General features: G+C 37.0%; 1 protein-coding gene across 3 annotated transcripts in view; it reads right to left on the bottom strand.

Moving 5' to 3' along the window:
- Nucleotides 1-21,240, bottom strand: part of LOC124619472 (acetylcholine receptor subunit alpha-L1-like) — a 179,802-nt gene that overhangs the window by 28,695 nt on the left and 129,867 nt on the right. For 2 of the 3 annotated variants that reach the window (XM_047145876.1, XM_047145877.1), the window contains exon 5: nt 5,769-5,991. In XM_047145876.1, the coding sequence (XP_047001832.1) occupies nt 5,769-5,991 (223 nt within the window). Of the gene's footprint in view, nt 1-5,768; nt 5,992-12,723; nt 12,803-21,240 lie in introns of all 3 variants that reach the window. The other variant, XM_047145878.1, reaches the window with a different exon arrangement.

Genomic DNA, 21,240 nt, shown 5'->3' with positions numbered 1-21,240 from the left:
CTGTTGTTTTGCTTGTTGTAGACTTTAATATTCTTAGACCATAGCACATGGATGAGAGTTTCCTAAACAATTTATTTATATGTGTGTGGCACTTGAAGTCTTGCTGAACTAACAAATCCAAAATGTTGTGACATTACATTTTCTAGGTGACGTACTTGAATAGATGTTTGATTAGAGAGAGGAAATAAATGAAAGTTGACACACAGAATTTTCTTCAGATTTTCAGTGAGTTTGTTTTCGTTGAACCACTAAGAAAGTCTTTTCATAGGACTTTCTACTGTTGAATGCAAGGTCTCTGGGCTGGATTCAGTAAGCAATATGCTGGTGTCATCAGCAAATAGCATAAAGGTTTGGGGACTCATATATTCAATAAAGTCATCCACATGAATCAAGACAAGTAGTGGACCTAATATTGAGCTCTGCGGTACGCCATATTTTATTGGTAAATTGCTGGAAAGAAAGCTGTTGTTTCTCATTTTATTCTTAGTGTTGAATTCATGCTGAAGTGATACCTTCTGCCTGTGGGTTTTTAAGTAAGAAACAACCAGCTATATGCTACACCTCTTACCCCTTGTCTTTCTAATTTTTCGAGCAGAATATTATGGTCCAAGACATTGAAGGATTTTGATACATCTAGAAAAAAACCTGCATTGAATTTATGTTGACCAAGGGAATTTAAAGCATTGTCTAAGAATTCAAAAATCACTGTCTGTGTAGATTTAGACTTTCTAAAATCATGTTGTGTACAGCAAGAAGAGAATGTTTATTTATAAAATTTAAAAGCCTGTCATAAATGAGTTTTTATAGAATTTTTGAGAAGGAACCCAACTGTGACTCATGTCAGTAGTTCTATTTTTTATCAGAAGAATCATTTTTAGCAGCAGTGAAACTTTTGCTATTTTGAGAATATCTGGAAAGACATCAATTTCTAGAGAGAGCTTGAAAATTTTCACCAATGGTGAACACATGCTTTTAAAATGAAACAGGCCACTTGACATTTTATTGCTTAATGATTTAATTTTACTTATAAATTCATCAGGATTTGTTTCACAAACATACATAGAGGCATCCAAGATCACCAATTTGCTGAAGGAACTTGGGATTGGTTCTTTATAGTTTACTTGAATGAGGTCTTTGGCTAGTGAAATTAAGTGAAGTATTCATTGAATTTTGTCTTGACTGATTTTGGGTCTATGACTTTTGAGCCTTCTAGTGTTAATGACACTTCCTTTCTTTTGTACTGGGCTTCAAGTTTCTTTCTTTACAGCTCTCCACTTGGATGTCATATTGTAAGATGAGTTTCTCATCAAATTGTCATTTACATAATTTTTGTCTCTCTGACTAATCGATCAAAGATTCTTTTGTAGGCTTTAGAATAATCTGCAAATTCTGGTGTAAATCTACACTTCTTACAACAATACTGCAGAAATCTGTTTCTCTCACTGGCAATTTTTATGCCTTTAATTACCCATTGCTTATTGTTGTTACAGTTTACCAGTTTTACTTCTTTTGGAAATGCAGCTGCATTAAAATAGTAAAAAAGAATAACTCATGTACATGCAATCACATTGTTCTGAAAGCAGATGCTTTTCCAATCTTCCTTACCCAGTAAGAAATTAAAAATTCTAATATTATCTCCAGAAAATTTCTTTTTTTAGTTACTTTTTTGCAACAGCTACTACCTCTTGGGTATTTCTAAACATAGCAGTTGTGCCTCATGTTCACTATAACCCATGCTCAGTAGGCTACTTCTGAATTTGTCACAAGTGTCTGAGATGAATATTTGGTCAATGATGGAGTTTGCATATTCTGTTAATCTCATTGGGCAGTGCACTATGGAGATCATATTGAATGTGTTGGTCATATGTATCAAAGCATCTCTGGTACTGCTGTCATTTGAAAAATCAATGTTGAAATCACCACAAATATTGTCTTCATATTTAATGCACTGATCCTATTCATCGAACCTCTAGGTTGATCATGAAGTCTGGCAGATTTCCACTAGGTGCTCTATATATGTTAATAATGATGAAATTAGGTTCTGGCAGCTTAGTAATGGAAGTTCAAAGTCTTTTTAGTTGGATCAATGTAACTTTTATTGATATCACAAAAATATATCTGCTCTTTCAGAAAGATATCAGAGCCATCATGTTTGGAGGACTCTCGGCTAAAATGACTTGCTAATGCATATCCTGAGATTCGCGTTAATTTTACTTTGTCTTTTGTCGCCAATTAGTAATGCAAATTATGTCTACATTTAGTGTATACTGGTGTAGTGCTTCCAACATGGTAATTTTATTCGTGAGTGCTGAACATTACACCATAATGCGACAATGTCTGTGCATTTAGGAACTTTAGTTGCAATGATTTCTAATTCTTTATCTAACAGCATTTCTAATACAGCACTACCTCTACAAAGTTGTCAGTGTCTTTCATATATGCGGCTTCTGCTTGCTGGTAGCTATCAATAGGTTCATTAACTTCTGGTGCTTCTATAAGTTTTGCCTCACTCACCTCTATACTCTTCAGTTTAAACCATTTCATAATTTGAGTTTAATTGACAACTTGCTTGTTTGCTTCTGGCCTATTTGGTTTAAACCAGTAGGTAATTTGCATTTGGTCGATGACAATATTGTTTGTAACTTGTCTAAAACACTTCATAATCTCTGTTCGTTTGCCACTTACCCTTTTTTGTTCTCTCTTTCTCAAAATGAAAGTACATATTGTTTGGCTAGTAATTCCTTTCTGGGCATTTAAATGAAGTCCATGGACTGTTTAGAACCTTAGTTCCAACCTGCTTACGCCTACAAGATAAGCATTGTTAAAGTGAGTTCTTCCTTCAGTGATAAACTTGTTTGCAGCATTAATTTTGCTGTTCACAAGTGACCACAGTTTTAAATCATCATAATGTGGGATATTCACAAGGAGTACATTTGTATGAACTAAATTATTTAAATGCTTTCTCATTTCCGTAGTACCCTTGTATGTTGGTCATATTCGCACACCTACATACCAGCTGGCAGACTATCCGAAACACATTCTCAGTCAATATGCAACACCGATTAATTTGTACACCATCTCAGGCAATTGCAGCTCCAGGATACAGGTATTGTGATCAGTGTCAATGTAGTCTCCCTCTTCATGGTAGACTCATTGAATTCTTGGAACTGATTGTGCAAAAGTCTGACAGCTGTTGTGCTGTTCTTTTCTTGGCAAATACTGATGTCAAGTTATTTCTTGTTTGATGGTACAATCAAGGATCATTTCATAAGTTACGGCAACTTACTGACTTGTGATAATGCAGCAACATGGGAATCACATGATGAGCATTGAACCAGAAAGGCAATGTGCATCTGAATTACAACGTAAAACAGGGTTCCAGTACATGTAAAACAGGGTTCCAGTACACAGCAAAAGGGTGAAATGAAATACATGCCTTGAAACTCTGTGCAAATTTATTGTGCACAAATACAAATGGAACAAAAATGAATCAAAATCAACTACTATCCTTCAAAATAGTCACCAAGTCCATCCACGCAACATCATCAATGATGCGAAAGGCATTCAATGCCATTGGTATTGCCATCAATGTGTACCACATGTTGCCGAAATACCATAAGGAATAGCCCAGTGTATGTCACTGACGGCACAGGAGAAGTTGCAGTAGTATTGGGCATTGATGGTGTGGTTGTCCCTAACAGAGTGACACTCCAGAATACCATGGCTGGCATAGTCCAGGATGAACAAACCTTGGTGGATGATGGATTCCGTCACACCTAGTGTCATCATGATGAAGCTGGATAACACCATTTTGCTGATTGGGTCTTCAATTCTAATTCATATACTCATGCCCAGGTTTCATCAAGTGCAATTGCCTTCCAGCTCAGTTCAGTCCAGATTGATACCACTAGACTCATATCATGTCCACTTCTGCACTTCTGTTCATTGGTGTAGTACCCATTTTGGACACCTGTTGTGCACCAAGTCCTGGCATAAAATGTGGGACAGTACTCTGAGTGACATACCCACCCATGATGTTAATCCCTGCACAGTCCAACATTGGTCCTCTGTTAAACATTGTTCAATAACAGCCACAGACCTGTCAGTAAGGACTGAAGTGGGCCGCTCACTTCATGGCGAGTCTGTCATTGCTGCACGTCGATGTCTGAAAGCCTCCACACAACATGCAACTGTTCGATAGGACAATGCCCTGTCACCAATAGCTGCTCATAGTCCTGCATGACATTGAGTAGCACTTTTGCCAGTGAGAAAGGGATTTTCATGTATGCTCAGTCTTCAGCTGAGCTTACAACTACCTTGTAGCATGGCCAAGTTCACACTGAATGTTTCAGGCACTGGTACTGAACCATACTCGCATGTGGTCATGATTTGTTGGTGGATTTTGGTATTGTTTGCTTTGTTTGATTATGCCTTATTAATGTTCCAGTAAAGGAAATGTTCAAATCTGAATGTTCTTTCAAGACATGTTTCCTTGATTTACCGTTCCCTTTTACCCTGCTCACCTAGTAATACTATTGTATCTGCATGTTGTGTTCAATAAGGAACAAATTCCCATAAAACTGCTCTCTTCCTTTGTGACAGATTTTAGCAATGTCACATCAGTTTGTTATGTGCTCTTGCGAAGTAAGCATGGCTGTGTCGCTCTCCATTTGCCTCAATGAAGAATAGCATTCTGTAATCAAGTTTTTTGTGGTCTAAAGATCTACCAGAAGTTGAAATATGTAAAGAACTTCAGCACAATATGGGGCAATGCTTTACCATGGTGAAGTGTTTATCAGTAAACTGAACAATTCAAAAGCAGCCAAAGAGGTGTGAAGGGAGAGGAAAGGGTGGTGTGTTGAATCACATCCACAACTGATCACAGCATTGAGTGTGTGACCTGATTTGGAATAACCGACACATGACTGTTGATGAAGTGGCAAACCAAATACACATTATCAAGATTCTGCAATGACATTGCCCATAAAAAGTTCACCTTTCATAAAGTCTGTGCAAAACAACCAGTGATACATGCAAATAGCATTACATGGTAATCTATCGGCAGATAATGAAGGTGAAATGTGTTTGAAATGAATCATCACTGTAGATGAAATGTGGACTCAACACTGAATCATAAAGCAAATTCCAGAGCATGGAATGAAACCACCCAGATCTCCAGCCAAAAAGGAATTCAAGAGCCAACCATCTGCAAGTATAGTGATGCTAATAGCTTTGGGGTGAAGAGTAAACAGCCAATGTTTCATTGATATCCTTTGCAATGTGTTGATGCCTGAAATCTGAAACAAATGTCAATATCTACTGTCAAATACCACTTATTTTTTGCATGACAACACACATCCACATATTGTTGTCCAAAGTGTTAAAACTCTTCAGAACATATTTTGAAATGCTGGGGCATTATGCATACAAGTCTATCAAAGGTGATGAATGTGGTACATATGTGACTTCCTGCTCAACATAAAAGGTGCTTGTGTAACAACAGATGAATTGTACTGAAAAGCAGGATGACTGTTGAAAAATGATGTCACTGTAAATTGTGTACTGTTATAAATTAGTAAAAATGTTATGTAGATACTTTTTGACTTATTCTTGTATGGAAGCCGTTGCATAACTGTGATAACATGAAATTTCTGTATAGTTTTGTCTTCATTCTGTACTGTACCCGTATTTTAATATTATGTTATCATTCCTCAAAAGTTAAATCAGACTCCAAGTATAAAGCAGCATATTAAAATGATATATTTTACCTCAAAACCATCAAATGGTACACCAAGTTGCAGATCCACTTGATCTCCATCATAAGTCCAAGAGCCAAGTGTTAAATGACAGGTCTGTGTATCATATGGCCACAGACGAAGGTCAAGATCACAGAAGACAAGAAACTGTGCAGGGGGTACCCAGATGACTTCTCCAGTTGGAAACACAACACAATGAGAATTCCCGTAATGATCGATACTTGATCCTGACGCACTGTTGGGAAAATTAAAATGAGTTAAAATAAGGTTAAAATTAATTGTGCACCAAATATGTACAATTTATACACAACTCATTTGTTACTAGTGTAATTAAACACATACAGTACAGAAAATAAAGTGAAAAAGATAAAAATATTAAGAAGAAAGTACTAAGCATTTTATATTGTCATGCCAATCATCACAATCCATCTGATATTTTACAAATTCTTGTTTTGTTTTCAATTATAGAAGCCACCAATGAGGATTATTTATTTATTTATCTATTTTCTTTCATTTTTTCCTCTCTCTCACTCACATTCACTGTAAACTACCAAAGTATCAAGTTTCTCTACATTACTGAATTTTGACACATGACTGTCAGTGCATGCCTTACTGTTGTCACTTCAAGGAAAGCCACAAAAGTGATCACCATGCTCACAGTCTGTGGTGCTCTAGCTATTGTTTCATTGTCTGTGTGGATATTTCTCTTGCTCCAAACAAAGTACTGCTGCATTCCTGAATCAAAGTGTATGACATGACTGTATGATTCTGCACCATTGAGTGAACAATATGTCTGTCTTCTTGGCCAATAATCAAATGGCACCACTGAGATCCTGCATGACATTGAGTAGGGCCCTCCAGAACCCATTGATTTCGTATTAGCATGATAGACATGGGAGCACAAACAATGCAAGCAGCAATAACACAGAAGAATAAACTATACCTTGATAGATCATTATCATGCCACTGTTGAACTTTGACACATATTTACATATTTGTGTGTGTGTGCAAGGTGTTAAAAAGAAGTATTGCATATTTTGAGTAATGGTAGTATGGACCAGAACATGAAAAAAATATCCAATACACATAGGCTCTAAAGCACATGCCTTAACAACAATGTTGTTCATCTTCGCTAGTGTGAAACACATCTTTTTCTAATGTAAGCTCTATGCTATTCAAATGATCTACAGAATACAGTAAACAAAAGGAGAACACATTATTCTGATACTGTGAAACAGCAGAGCTTCTAATGTAATCTGCTTACTACTGCATATGACCTGCACTTGTAAGCCATCACTAAAAGATGTGCTGAATATGGCGACCATTCATAGTTAGGCATGCTTCTGTCCAACATCTTAGAGAATCACACACTCTATGAAAAACTTCAGGTTGGTTACAGATGCTCTGGTAGGGATTGATGACATGTTCTTGTAGCATTTGTACATCATTAATGGTGCTTGCATACGGTTAAGATTTCAAGTGTCCCTACAACCAAAAATCCAAGGGGTTAAGATTAGGCAAACAATCTGGCCAATGAAATGGATCTCCTTGACCACTCCATTGGCCATTAAATGACTGTGAGTGGTGTTCTTGAACATTTAGGAGAAAATGCGCTGGTGCTCCATCATCCATGAACCACATCTCCAGCTGTCGTTGGAATGGTACAGCCTCTAGTAGAATAGGCAAGTCATTTGATAGGAACTGGCAACAACCAGTCAACGTGTTTGATAGTATGTGAGGTCCTGCCCATACAATGATTGAAAATCAGCGTTAATGCCTTCTTCTTCAACTGTGTGTGGGTTTGCATTAGCACACAACTGTTGGTTACAAAAATTAAAGATTCCATTTCATGTGAAATCAGCCTCATCTGTGAATAGTATCTGGGTTGTGGAAAGTGGATTTTTACCACATATTTGCAACAGTCATTGGAAGAAAGACATTCTGGCAGGCCAATAGTGTGTCGAGGCGCTTGGATATGCCATATATGATATCAATACATCAACTGGTCATGCAGGACCCCGCATCCTACAGGATGACTAACCCCAATAGAAGATGAAATTCTAAATACATTAATTCTGTGGTCTATTTCCACTCATTGCAGTACTCACTCCTTTGCAACAGAAGTATGAATGGTGCAAGGTCTGCCATGGTCCGCCACTGTTGAAACTGGGGAGCTAGTCTGCCAGTGGCTGGTAAAGATGATCGAATACAGGTTGTGTCTGGAAGGTAAATGTGTCACAATGTTTTATGGCACGTCTATGATATTTGTCACAGAGTGGTTGGACGGGTCAGGGAGAGTGGGCGATCAAAGCTTTTCAGCAGTAGGTTGCTCAATTTCCTCCATGCTCTTGGAGGGTGAGGATAGCTTCTCTGAACCTCTACATAGTGGGTGTGTCAAACTTACAATGAATAAATCTTTAGAGTTTTGCATGAAGCTCAACAAGAAGCCACTATAAACTTTTGGGATGCTTAAGAAATCCTTTGGGGGTGATTGCCTTTCCAGATCACAGTCAGACAGGTGGCACAATTTGTTTAGAGAAGGTCGGGAGGAGGCCACCAAGGAGCTACGCGCGGGATGCCATCAACATCGTGAACAGATGACCATGTTACTCATGTGCACCAGTTACTGAATTCAGACCATCAAATGATTCACTTGATGTCAGAAATATTGGACTTGTTGACAACAGCTGTTCATGAGATTGTATCAGGTGACTTGGTGATGTGGAAGATTTGTGCAAAACTTGTGGCCAGTCTGATGGATATGCCCAATATGATACAACTATAAAGCGGGAAACTTCTTCAAGAACAACAAGAAGGAGGAACACTACACACTACTGTGGTGCCCAATTTGCTGGAGGGAGCAGTAGCCCATTCCCTGCTCCATGTGGGATAGATTGAAAGACTGATATATATGTTCACAGTTCCATGCCTTCTATACCCATTACCAGTTTCGATTGTTTGGTCACTTCCTTGGCACTGTCTGCTACCTATTTCCCTGGGATTTCCAGATAACTTGGGATCAAAAGGAAAATGACTGAACATGCAGATCTTAAAGAAGGCCACGGATGGTGGACATTACTTTTTAATGATAGTGGCATTGGTCAATAGCCTCCCTATTGCTCACCGTATACAAAAAGCCATTGTAAGTTTCCTTCTTGATGAGACAGAGGACTGCAACAACAACCACTAGTTCTGCCATGAAGACTACTGTATCTTTAGAGCCAGCAGTATAAATGATTTCAGCGCCTCACTATTCCCAGAGGTCCTTGGAATATATCTTACCAGACTTGTGGTCTGGGTACGCCTCTGAGTAGAGCATGTGGTGCCACCCAGTGAATGGAGGACCCTATGAACAACTTACTAACATATTTAAATTTGTAAGCTTGCTCTAGGGCAGTTTTCAGGGGGACCTGTCATCCTGGGATGAAAAAAGTATCAGATAATTTAGATGGCTAAGCCACTGGTGGATAATAGTTGCATAGTTCGGTAGCAGTTGATCATCTTGAAACTGCAGATGTAGGAGCCTGGTTTCCGCCTCAAGACTGTCAGAGGTGCTTGCATCAAGGAGATCAGTGGCTGAATGTAGTTGAATCAACTCAGGTGATGCTGAAGAAATTATATTAGAAAATGAGAAAGTGAAAGAGTTCACTAATGTGTGAGGTGTCACAAAATCAGCTACATGAAAAATTAGTGCATTTCGCGTGGTTTTTTTTTTTTTTTTAAAAAAATGCGGAATGTAACAAGAAGGTATGACCAGACTTCCTGAAAACATTCCTCACATGTAGAAGAAGGAAATATGTTATACGGACATGGTTCCAGAAAAGCTTTACTTCCATGTTCCTACTTCTCTTCATAATCACATTAATCATGGGAAACACACAGAAGCAGAACATATATGTATTACATTATAGTATAAAACACTTTCAGGCATTAAATGTTCAAAATGCCCTCTGTTAGCAAGGATAGATGCATCAACCTGCCACCTCGTTGAATCCCTGAAGCATTGATGTACCCATGGATAATTGTGTATTGTTTCACAGCCTTCTGTAAGACAGGCATGAAGACTCTGTACATCTTGTGCTGGGGTTTCACACACAAGAGCTTTCAAAAACTCCCACAAAAAAGCTGCTATTTAGAAGCCTATGAACATTAACAATGAAATGAGGAGGAGCTTCATTGTGCACGAAGTACATGTTTTATCACACTCATAAAGGCACATGTTCTAGCAGAACAGGTAGAGTATTCTCTAATAAAGCTTGGTAAGTTTCCTTGTTGAGCCTGGGTGGAGGAACATGATGCCCAAACAAACAGTAACCAACGATGCTGGCCCAAATGTTACTGATGATGTGATTCTCCAAAGATACATCAGGGCATCAGGGATTCAATGCAACAGCATGTTGATGCATGTACTACAGGGGACATATATAAGAAAACATTTCATGTAATGCTGGTATGTTCTGTTTCAGCATGTTTCCCATATCTATTATCGTTATTAAGAAAAGTATAAAATGAGTTCTAGCATGAAAATAAAACTTTTCCAGATCCATGTGCACAGAACATATTTTCTTCCTCTATGTGTGAGGAATGTTTCCTGAAAGTTTGGCCATACCTTTTTGTTACACCCTGTATACGTAAACCAACTTCCAGTATTTTCTTTGTGTACAAGTGAGAGCACCTTCATCACATGAATTCTCTTCAAAGATCCAAATCATAACATTAAACAAAAGATTTCAACATACTTTTCATGCTGTTTGTATCAAAACATGTGCCTGTTTTGTGAAATTTTCAAACTCTGAGTAATGTAAAAAGCATATTTCATACTATATTATCAGATATAATCTATGTTTGTGCTTTATGCAATTTTTGCTGAAGTATCCATGGTCAGCAATCATTACCACTAATTTTAGTGTATATCTGTATGGATAAAGTTATATTTATTTGATAATTTTTGGAAGTTTGCTAGTGTCATGCATAATATATTTTGTGCTAAATCGAAGGTAGCATGTTGCAAATGCACATTCTACCAATTCCGCAGCAATATATGGTTTGAAAAATTGTTTCCCCTCAATCATGATGTACATATTTATATAATCAGATGTGAGGATGGTTCATGTTGAACCAAAACCAGTCACTAAAATAATGCAGTCAAAATAGATACTAAATCTGTTTTTACAAAGTCAACTGTTGTGGTGTGATAGTGTATTCTGTGCATATTCCAACTGCTATCTCACATTCTATAACATTTCCCTTTCAATGGCAGTGCAGAGTGCCTGCTTTTGTCATAAATTTCTGCTAATTTTGAATCTGTCATCTGGTTTTTTTAGTGAGCATATCTCCTCTCCCAAAGAATATTCTAGAATCAAAGTTCCAAGGCATGGGGTGAGTTAGACACTATTCCTGAACAACTGGAAACCACCCTCACTGCTGGTCGAAGTGGCCGTGCGGTTCTAGGTGCTACAGTCTGGAACTGAGCGACTGCTACGGTCGCAGGTTCGAATCCTGCCTCGGGCATGGATGTGTGTGATGTCCTTAAGTTAGTTAGGTTTAATTAGTTCTAAGTTCTAGGCGACTGATGACCTCAGAAGTTAAGTCCCATAGTGCTCAGAGCAATTTGAACCAGCCACCCGCACTGCTGTCAAGCGATTGAAAGTTTCTGTAAATGGGTGTGACAGCAGGCTACTGAGAAATCGATACCATAGATACCACAGGTACTTCAAGTACTGTCACCTTTATTCAACATGTGTAAGAGGCTGTTGTGGCAACCAGTGAGTGAGCAGAGTGCAACCAACTGAAGAATGTGACACACTTAAAAATGCATGATGTCTGTCATCTGCAATAGGAAGTTATACTTTGATCATCCAGCAACTGGCAGAAAAAATTGTGAAGCTAGCCTTGCTAATGGATTTTCAATGAAGAACATAAATTTGTAGCATTGTCTCTAGATCTAATATTGCCCCCACACCTTCCCATTCCCCAGTTTTAAGTCATGTAGAAGGCCTGAACCAGAGACTTCAAAGATTATGTGACAGACTAGGATATTGTAAACAAGGGAAACTCCAGCATTGGTTGTATAAATTTGAAACCATTTTTTTATTATTGCATATTGGTTTCAACCACAGAGCGACCATCTGCAGTGCAAGACTAAGTCCTGTGGACTCATATAATCATGCACAAAATATAACTCCAAACATAGGTGTTTATTGTGAAGAACATGCCAACTAGCAGGTAAGATTCAAACTGAGCCAGCTGAATGAAGCTCAGGTGGCTCAGTTTGAATCTTACCTTCTAGTTGGCATGTGCTTCATAATAAACACCTATGTTTGAAGTTACATTTTGTGAATGATTATGTGAGTCCACAGCACTTGGTCTTGCACTGGAGATGATCACTCCATGATTGAAACCAATATGTAATAATAATAAAAACAGTTTCAAATTTATATGACCAATACTGGTGATCCCTTGTTTAAAATACTTGTTGTGTGGTCATGGTGCACACACTTCCTAAAGGAATCCAATCTCAAGTCTGGGATATGACATCTTAGACTTCCATCATTGGGTTGTGAACTGCAATGTCCTTGTAAATCAGTCATGCTAATGACAAATGGAGGTTGTGTATTCATCAGAGTATACAAGAAACTCAAATTCTCCAATATAGAAACTGTAGTTGCATCTGAGGTTATTTGGGCATAACTCAGTACCAAGGGTGTGCATAAATTTATTACAGGATCTTTCTACTAACCACCAGACCCACATCCACCCCTTTTCAATGACAGTGCATAAAATCATCACTGAAGACTTCAATCATTCAACAATCATTTGGGATAATTAGAGTTTTGTAAGTACTAGCTATGAAAGACATCCTGCAACATATTACTAGATGCCTCATCTAAAAACTGCCTAGCAAAGACTTTGGAAGCCCATTCATGGTAGAACTATGTTAGATCTAATGGCAAAAAATACACCTGACCTTTTTGAAGATGTCCACATTGAAACCGGTATCAGTGAGGTGGTTGTGGCAATACTGATGACCAAATTACAAAGGGCACCTAAAACAAGTAGAAAGGTTTGCATGTTCAGTAAAATAGATAAAGAGGCTATAATGTCATATTTCAATGAGGACTTATAAAAATATTGTTATGGCCAGGAGCATGGAGGAGACCTGAGGGTCAAATTTAAAAGAACATCAACTTCACCCCAGAAATATACTTCAGCCCTTTACGTATCACCCCCATAAGGACCCTGAAGACACAGTTAGTCTAAATACAATGTGCACAGAGACATTTTAAAGTCGTTCTTTTCACACTGCTTACATGATTGGGATGGTGAGAAACTGTAACATGTAGTACAACACAAAGTACCCTAAGCCATCTGCTTCACAGAAGTTTAAGAGTATGTGTGTAGATGTGGAAGCACTTAATAAATAAGTACCTACTAGAACAGTCCATGCTCAGAGAGACACTGCATGGTATACAGTCTCTCTAATGAAACTACCTAAAGAAACAGTGATTACTGTGCAATAGGATGTAAAACAAAGAATAGGAGTGTTAATAGAGATATGCTTAATGAAAAAGTTTGGCTATACACAAGGCCATGTATGAAGTCTTCACTAACTGCCACAGTAAAATCTTGTTACAAGATATCTCACAAAACCCAAAGAAATTTTGGCCTTATGAAAAGGCTGTAGGTGACACCAAAGTTCTAATCCAGACACTCATGAACGACACGTGAACTGAAATTAAGGGTAGCAAACCAAAAATAGAAATGTTGAACACCATGTCAAATGTACCTTTACAAAGGAAAATCTGAAAGTACATACTGCCATACTTAGTCACACCACTGCAAAGATGAATGATATCAAATATTTTTTGTTGATTGCATTCCACTTCTTTGATAAAATGTATTTATAAATAATGTTTAGTCATGCAGAGGTAAATGTGAGATGTGTGGGGAGTCAGTTTCAGACAATTTTTTATGTATAGCTCACTAGTAACATCTGTATTGGGTAATAGTCTTTTTCCAAAACAAATTGCACAATAAAGAATAAATTATAGGGCAGCTTAAGGTGTTACATGATGTCATTTCAATATTTCTGACAGATGCCAAAGTAACTTCAGACTGTTGGGGCCTTTTGCTGTGTGTGTTGTATATTAATGATGTGGCAGACAATATAAATTGTAGCTTAAGAATTTTTGCAGATGATATAGATCTCCAGCAATGGAAACTCCATGAATTTACCTCTGCGTGACTAAACACTACAGCACACAGATAAGGCACTGAGTCACAGAGAGGCACAATGAAAAAGGATGCTAAAGTTGAACCTTAGTGGGCAAAGACAGTGGCCATGTGTATGTGAGTTATGCTTGTGTGAATATGTGTGTTTAATGCTTCTGAAGAAGGACTTTGTGTAAGAGATAAAATATTTCTAACATTCTTTTTTATTCTCTCTGTCTGTGACCCAATGCCTCCTCTATGTGATGAGTAGCAATGTATCCTTTTCATAGCATTTGTAAATATTATGTTTTTTACTTTATATTTTTTCAATATACATATTTAACTCTTGCTGTTAAAAAAATCTGCATTGGATAATGCTCTTTGACCGAAACCAGTCACATGCTGTACAATAAATTAAACAGACGCTTAAGGTGTTCATGATTTCATTCGTACATTAATGAGATGAATATCAGTGGCAGTGGCATTGAGAAGCAGTCAGAATTATTAAAACTGAATAAAGCTCCAATGCCTGGCAGATTCTATAGAACTTGCAACTGAGTTAGCCTCTATTTTAACCATAATGTATTAAAAATCCATAGGACAAAAAACTGAGCTCCGCAGTTGGGAGAAACCACACATCACAGCCCACTATAAGATGGCTAGCACAAGTGGCCCATAAACCATTCATTATCACTGACATTCATCTGTTGTAGAATCTTAGAATACAGTGTTTCTTTATTAAAGATAGGGAGGAAGATTGGGTTTAATGTCCCATTGACATTGAGGTCATCAGAGATGGTGCACAAGCTCTGATTGTGTCAAGGATGGGGAAGGGAATCAGCTGTGCTCTTTCAAAGCAACCATCGCAGCATTTGCCTGGAGCAATGTAGGGAAATCAAGGAAAACCTAAATCTGGATGCCCAGTTTATTTGGTACTGTACCAATACCTATAAATGAAAGTACAATGATATGACTAGATTGAGGATTCCTTGGCAGGGAGGACGCAGTATACTGTCTTGAATGGAGAGTCTCTGACAGATTTAGAAGTAGCTTAGGTGTGCCCCAGGGAAGTGTGTTGGGGCCTTTCCTATTCATTTTGTATATTAATGACCTGGCAGAGAAATTGCACATATTTTCAGTGAGAACTTTATATGGTTTCAAAATGATGCAAAGACTGGCAATTTGCTTCAAAATTTCAGAAATGTAAAATTGTGCACTTCATAAAACACAAAAATCTAGTGTCAAACAAAGGAAAACTGAGGGTGAAATAATTAAATGTGTCTGTCTGCCATCCTGTGCCTCCTCTGTATGGTGAGTAGCAATCTTCTCAAGCTATATTAAAAATGGCTGTGACTACAGGATCAATGAATAAGATTAGATTAGATTAGATTAGATTAGATTAATACTAGTTCCAGGGATCATGAATACGATATTTCGTAATGATGTGGAATGAGTCGAATTTTCCTATACATGACATAATTAGGTTAATTTAACAACATACTTAAGTTAATATAACAACTTTATTTTTTTGTTTTTTTGTTTTTCTTTATTTTTTTTTAATATTTTGTTTTGGTTTTTTTTCTTTTTTTTCTTAATTTATATCTAAAAATTCCTCTATGGAGTAGAAGAAGTTGTCATTCAGAAATTCTTTTAATTTCTTCTTAAATACTTGTTGGTTATCTGTCAGACTTTTGATACTATTTGGTAAGTGACCAAAGACTTTAGTGCCAGTATAATTCACCCCTTTCTGTGCCAAAGTTAGATTTAATCTTGAATAGTGAAGATCGTCCTTTCTCCTAGTATTGTAGTTATGCACACTGCTATTACTTTTGAATTGGGTTTGGTTGTTAATAACAAATTTCATAAGAGAGTATATATACTGAGAAGCTACTGTGAATATCCCTAGATCCTTAAATAAATGTCTGCAGGATGATCTTGGGTGGACTCCAGCTATTATTCTGATTACACGCTTTTGTGCAATAAATACTTTATTCCTCAGTGATGAATTACCCCAAAATATGATGCCATATGAAAGCAATGAGTGAAAATAGGCGTAGTAAGCTAATTTACTAAGATGTTTATCACCAAAATTTGCAATGACCCTTATTGCATAAGTAGCTGAACTCAAACGTTTCAGCAGATCATCAATGTGTTTCTTCCAATTTAATCTCTCATCAATGGACATACCTAAAAATTTGGAATATTCTACCTTAGCTATATGCTTCTGATTAAGGTCTATATTTATTAATGGCGTCATACCATTCACTGTACGGAACTGTATGTACTGTGTCTTATCAAAATTCAGTGAGAGTCCGTTTACAAGGAACCACTTAGTAATTTTCTGAAAGACAGTATTGACAATTTCATCAGTTAATTCTTGTTTCTCAGGTGTGATTACTATACTTGTATCATCAGCAAAGAGAACTAACTTTGCCTCTTCATGAATATAGAATGGCAAGTCATTAATATATAATAAGAACAACAAAGGACCCAAGACTGACCCTTGTGGAACCCCATTCTTGATAGTTCCCCAGGTTGAGGAATGTGCTGATCTTTGCATGTTACGAGAACTACTTATTTCAACTTTCTGCACTCTTCCAGTTAGGTACGAATTAAACCATTTGTTCACTGTCCCACTCATGCCACAATACTTGAGCTTGTCTAGCAGAATTTCATGATTTACACAATCAAAAGCCTTTGAGAGAATAACAATTTGAACTTGTCAACTCATACAAATACCTACGTGTACCACTTCTAGGGATGTGAAATTGAAAGATCAGATATATTTAGTTGTGGATAATGCGGGGTGAAAACATAGATCAATAGGTAGGACACTGGGAAAATGCAGTCTGTCCGTAAAGGAGATTACTAACAAAACACTCATATGACCAGTCCTAGAATATTGCTCACATCAGTGATATTCATGCCAAACTGGACGTACATGGGATATTTAAAGTATGCAAAGAATGGCAGGATAAATGCTCACAGGTTTGACTGACCCATGGTAGAGACAGAACAGGCACACACGTGATGATAAGACGCCAACCATCCAGTGAAAATCCACTTACTGAATTTTGATAAATAGTATTAAGTGAGGAAGCTAGAATAATGGAAGCTAGACTAATACTACAACCCTATATATAATGCCTCCAGAGAGACTGCAAAGACAAGATTCACCTAATTCAAGTGTGCCCAGAGGCTTTTAAAGAATCATCTACAGCTATAGCTATATATACATCTACATTCTGCAAACCAGTGTGAATTGCATGGCAGATGATATATCCCACTGTACCAGTTTTTAGAGTTCCTTCCTGTTCCATTCACATATGGAGTGAAGGAAGAATAATTGTGTGTGTGCTGTAATTAATCTAATCTCATCCTAACAATCCCTATGCAAATGATACGTAGGGGTTGTAGTATATTCCTAGAGTCATCAATTAAAGCTGATTGTTGAAACTTTGTAAGCAGGCTCAGGGTAGTTTATGCCTGTCTTCAAGAGTCTGCCAGTTCAATTTCTTCAGCAGCTCTGTGACAGTTTCCTATTAGTGACCATTCATGCTGCCCTTCTCTGCATATGTTCAATATCTGCTGTTGGTCCCATACACTTGAGCAATATTTTAGAATGGGTCCAAAAGATACACCAGGTATTTGTATGAGTTGGCTGATTCCAGCTGTGACTCATTGATATTACAGTCATAAGACACTATGTTTGTTTTTTCATTTTGTGAAGTGCACAAGTTTAAATTTATGAACATCTGTAGAAAGTTGCAGACCTTTGCTCCACTTTGAAATCTTATCAGGGTCTGTCTGAACATTTATATGGCTGCTTTCACAGTATTTGATTAAAGATAACTCCATCATCTGAAAAAGATCTGAGGTTAATATTAGTGTTGTCTCCAAGGTCATTAAATACAGCATGCACAGGAAGGGTCCCAACAAAATTCCTGTGGCACACCTATGGTTACTTCTACATCTAACAATGACTCTCCATCCAAGATAACCTGCTGCATCCTCCCTACCAAAAAATTCTCAGTCCAGTCACAAATTTCACTTGATACACCTTATGGCCACACTTTTGACAATAAACATAGGTGTGGTAGTGAGTCGAACACTTTTCAGAAATTAATAATTACTGATCTACTCAACTGCCTTGATCCAAAGCTTTCGTTACGTCATGTGAGAAAAATGTAAGTTGGGTTTTGTATGACTGATGTTTCCAGAATTCATGTTGGTTGATACGGAGGAGGTCATTCTGTTTGAGATACCTCATTATGTTTGAGCTCAGAATATGTGCTAAGATTCTACAATAAATTGATGTCAAGGATAGTGGGAGGTAGTTTTGTCGATCACTTCTACTACCCTTCTTGTAAAGAGGGTTTGACCTGTGTTTTCTTCCAACTACTGGACATGCTTTTTTGTTCAAGGGATCTACAGTAGATTACAGTTAGAAGAGGGGCTAACTCAGCTGCAAATTCAGTAAATTCAGTATAGAATCTGATAGGGATTCCATCAGGCCCTGAAGCTTTGTTCAATTTTAATGATTTCAGGTATGTGACCGTTCCATTTTGTGTCCCTGGAAAGTGTTGCACCCACATATTTGTATGACTTTACTGATTCCAGTTGCAGTGCATTGATATTATAGTCATAGGACAGTATGTCTTTTCATTTTGTGATGTGCACAATTTTAAATTTTTGGACATTTAAAGCAAGTTAAGAATCTGTGCACCATTTTAGTATCTTATCAAAATCTGACTGAATATTTTGCAGCTTCTTTCAGACTGTACTAAATTGTAAATAGTTGTATCATCTGCGAAAAGTCAGAGTTTACTATTAATATGATCACAAGGTCATTTAATATACAATATGTAGAGCAAGGGTCCCAACAAATTTCCCTGTAGTGCACCCGAAGTTATTCTACATGTGACGATGACTCTCCATCCAAGATAACCTGCTGCATCCTCCCTACCAAAAAATTCTCGGTCTAGTCACAAATTTCACTTGATACACCTTATGTCCATACTTTTGACAATAAACATAGGTGTGGTAGTGAATTAAATGCCATTCAGAAATAAAGAATTAGTGATCTACCCGACTGCCTTGATCCAAAGCTTTCATTGTGTCATGAGAGATATGAGTGAATTGGATTTCACATGACTAATGTTTTCAGAATCCATGCTGGTTGGCATGGAGGAGGTAATTCTATTTGAGATACCTCATTATATTTTAGCTTAGAATATGTTATAAGATTCTATAACACATAAAAGGCAAGGATACTAGATTGTAGTTTCTTGGATCACTTCTGCTACCCCTTTCATTATGGGTGTGATTCAGATTCAGATTCAGATTCTTTATTAGTCATTCAGCATTGTTACATGCAATAGACTTCGTCAGTTCACTTAACCTATTAATTTTACAAAATAAATTTTTACATATTTAAGTTGATATTGGGCATTTCTAAAAATTCTTCTAATGAATAGAATGGATTAGTTAACAAGAAGTTATGAACATTATCTTTAAATAATTTGTCAGGCTTGATTGACCCATTTTTAGACAATTTGTTATATATTTTAACTGCCATATACTTATGACTATTGTTAGTTTTAGCTAATCTATTTTGTAGCAACAGCAGAGAAGTACACGTTCTTGTATAGTAGCCATGCCTTTCATTTGTTACACTTAAATTAGGTAGTTCAGCAAGTATGTAGTTAACACTGTCAAGAATATATAAATTAATTACTGTTAAAATTCTATATTTAATGAACAATGGTTTACAATGTGTTCTATTATCTACCTTAGCCATTACTCTGATAGCTTTCTTCTGGATCACCATAATTTCATTTATTTTTCTGCTGTTTCCCCAGAGTATTAACCCATACCTTAAAGCAGATTGAAAAAAGGCGAAGTACGCTGTCCTTACGTACTCAAATGTCACACAACACATCAGTCTCTTCAACAAATATATAACTCTTGACAACCTAACCACTATGTGATCAACATGAGAGTTCCATGTTAGACTGTTGTCAAGTACAATACCTAAAAACTTTGCCTTTTGTTTTTCTATTTTTGCAGTCTTTGATAGACTGAACCACATATTCTGGGGCTTTTCCTCATTTAATAGCAGACCATTGGCATTAAACCATGATGTTGCATTTTCTTTTGCCAATTTCATATCACTTACAAGGTTATCAAGTACATGGTTTACAGATAGAAAAGTTGTGTCATCTGCGTACATATATGTCTTTACATCTATATTCCCTGGTAAGTCATTTATGTGTACAAGGAAAAGAAGTGGTCCCAATTTAGATCCCTGTGGCACTCCATGTTGAAACTCGAGTATGTTTGACAGATGACTTCCTGAACTCACCACCTGGTTCCTTTTATTGAGGTATGATTTGATGAGTTTTAAACTTTTATCACATATTCCATAGCACTCAAGTTTAGAGAGCAGAAGTGAGTGGTCAACACAGTCAAAAGCTTTGCTCAGATCACATAAGGTTACCTGTGCATGCGCATGGTCCTCAAATGCTGCTAGAATGTCTCTGACTAAGAGCTCTATGGCATGTATAGCTGACCTTCCTTTTCTGTAACCAAACTGTGATGCACTTAACATACCATTTAGTTCTAGGTACTCATACATCTGCTTATATATTATGCCTTCAAACACTTTTCCTAGTACTGGAATTAGTGAAATTGGTCTGTAGTTTGCAGGATCTGATTTGACACCCTTCTTAAAGACTGGAGTTACCTTGGATAGTTTGAGAGGATCAGGAAAAAACCCTTCTATGAGACACAGGTTTATAGAATATGTTAATGGTGCTGCAATGTAATGTATGATTTCTTTCAACAGATTGTTTGACATATTAAAAATATCTGTACTGTATGAATTTTTCATTTCTTTGACTATTTTAAGAACTTCATGTTGGCATACCTCTTTGAAGTGTTTCAATGATGATCTGGCCCTATTATGATTTAGGTTTGCTCTCTTCAGATAATCTATACATGTTACATTGGGTTTACTGATCAGCTTTTTGATATCATCAGCACAGCTTACAAAATATTTATTGAATGTATCTGCTGGTATTGGGACTGTCTTGTCGAAGTTTCTGACTTCACCTTTAACAGTATTAATTACTGACCAGGCTGTTTTGCATTGGTTTTTACTATTTTTTATGAAATTTGTGTTGTATCTTAGTTTCGCCAATTGCAACTCTTTCTTATACTGTTTCTTAGTGATTTTTTCGAGATCCTTAATTTCATTAGAATTGTTTACTTT

This window comes from Schistocerca americana, chromosome 6 (assembly GCF_021461395.2).
Source record: "Schistocerca americana isolate TAMUIC-IGC-003095 chromosome 6, iqSchAmer2.1, whole genome shotgun sequence".
In the NCBI taxonomy this organism is placed as follows: domain Eukaryota; kingdom Metazoa; phylum Arthropoda; class Insecta; order Orthoptera; family Acrididae; genus Schistocerca; species Schistocerca americana.
This window is presented reverse-complemented; position numbering and strand designations above follow the sequence as displayed.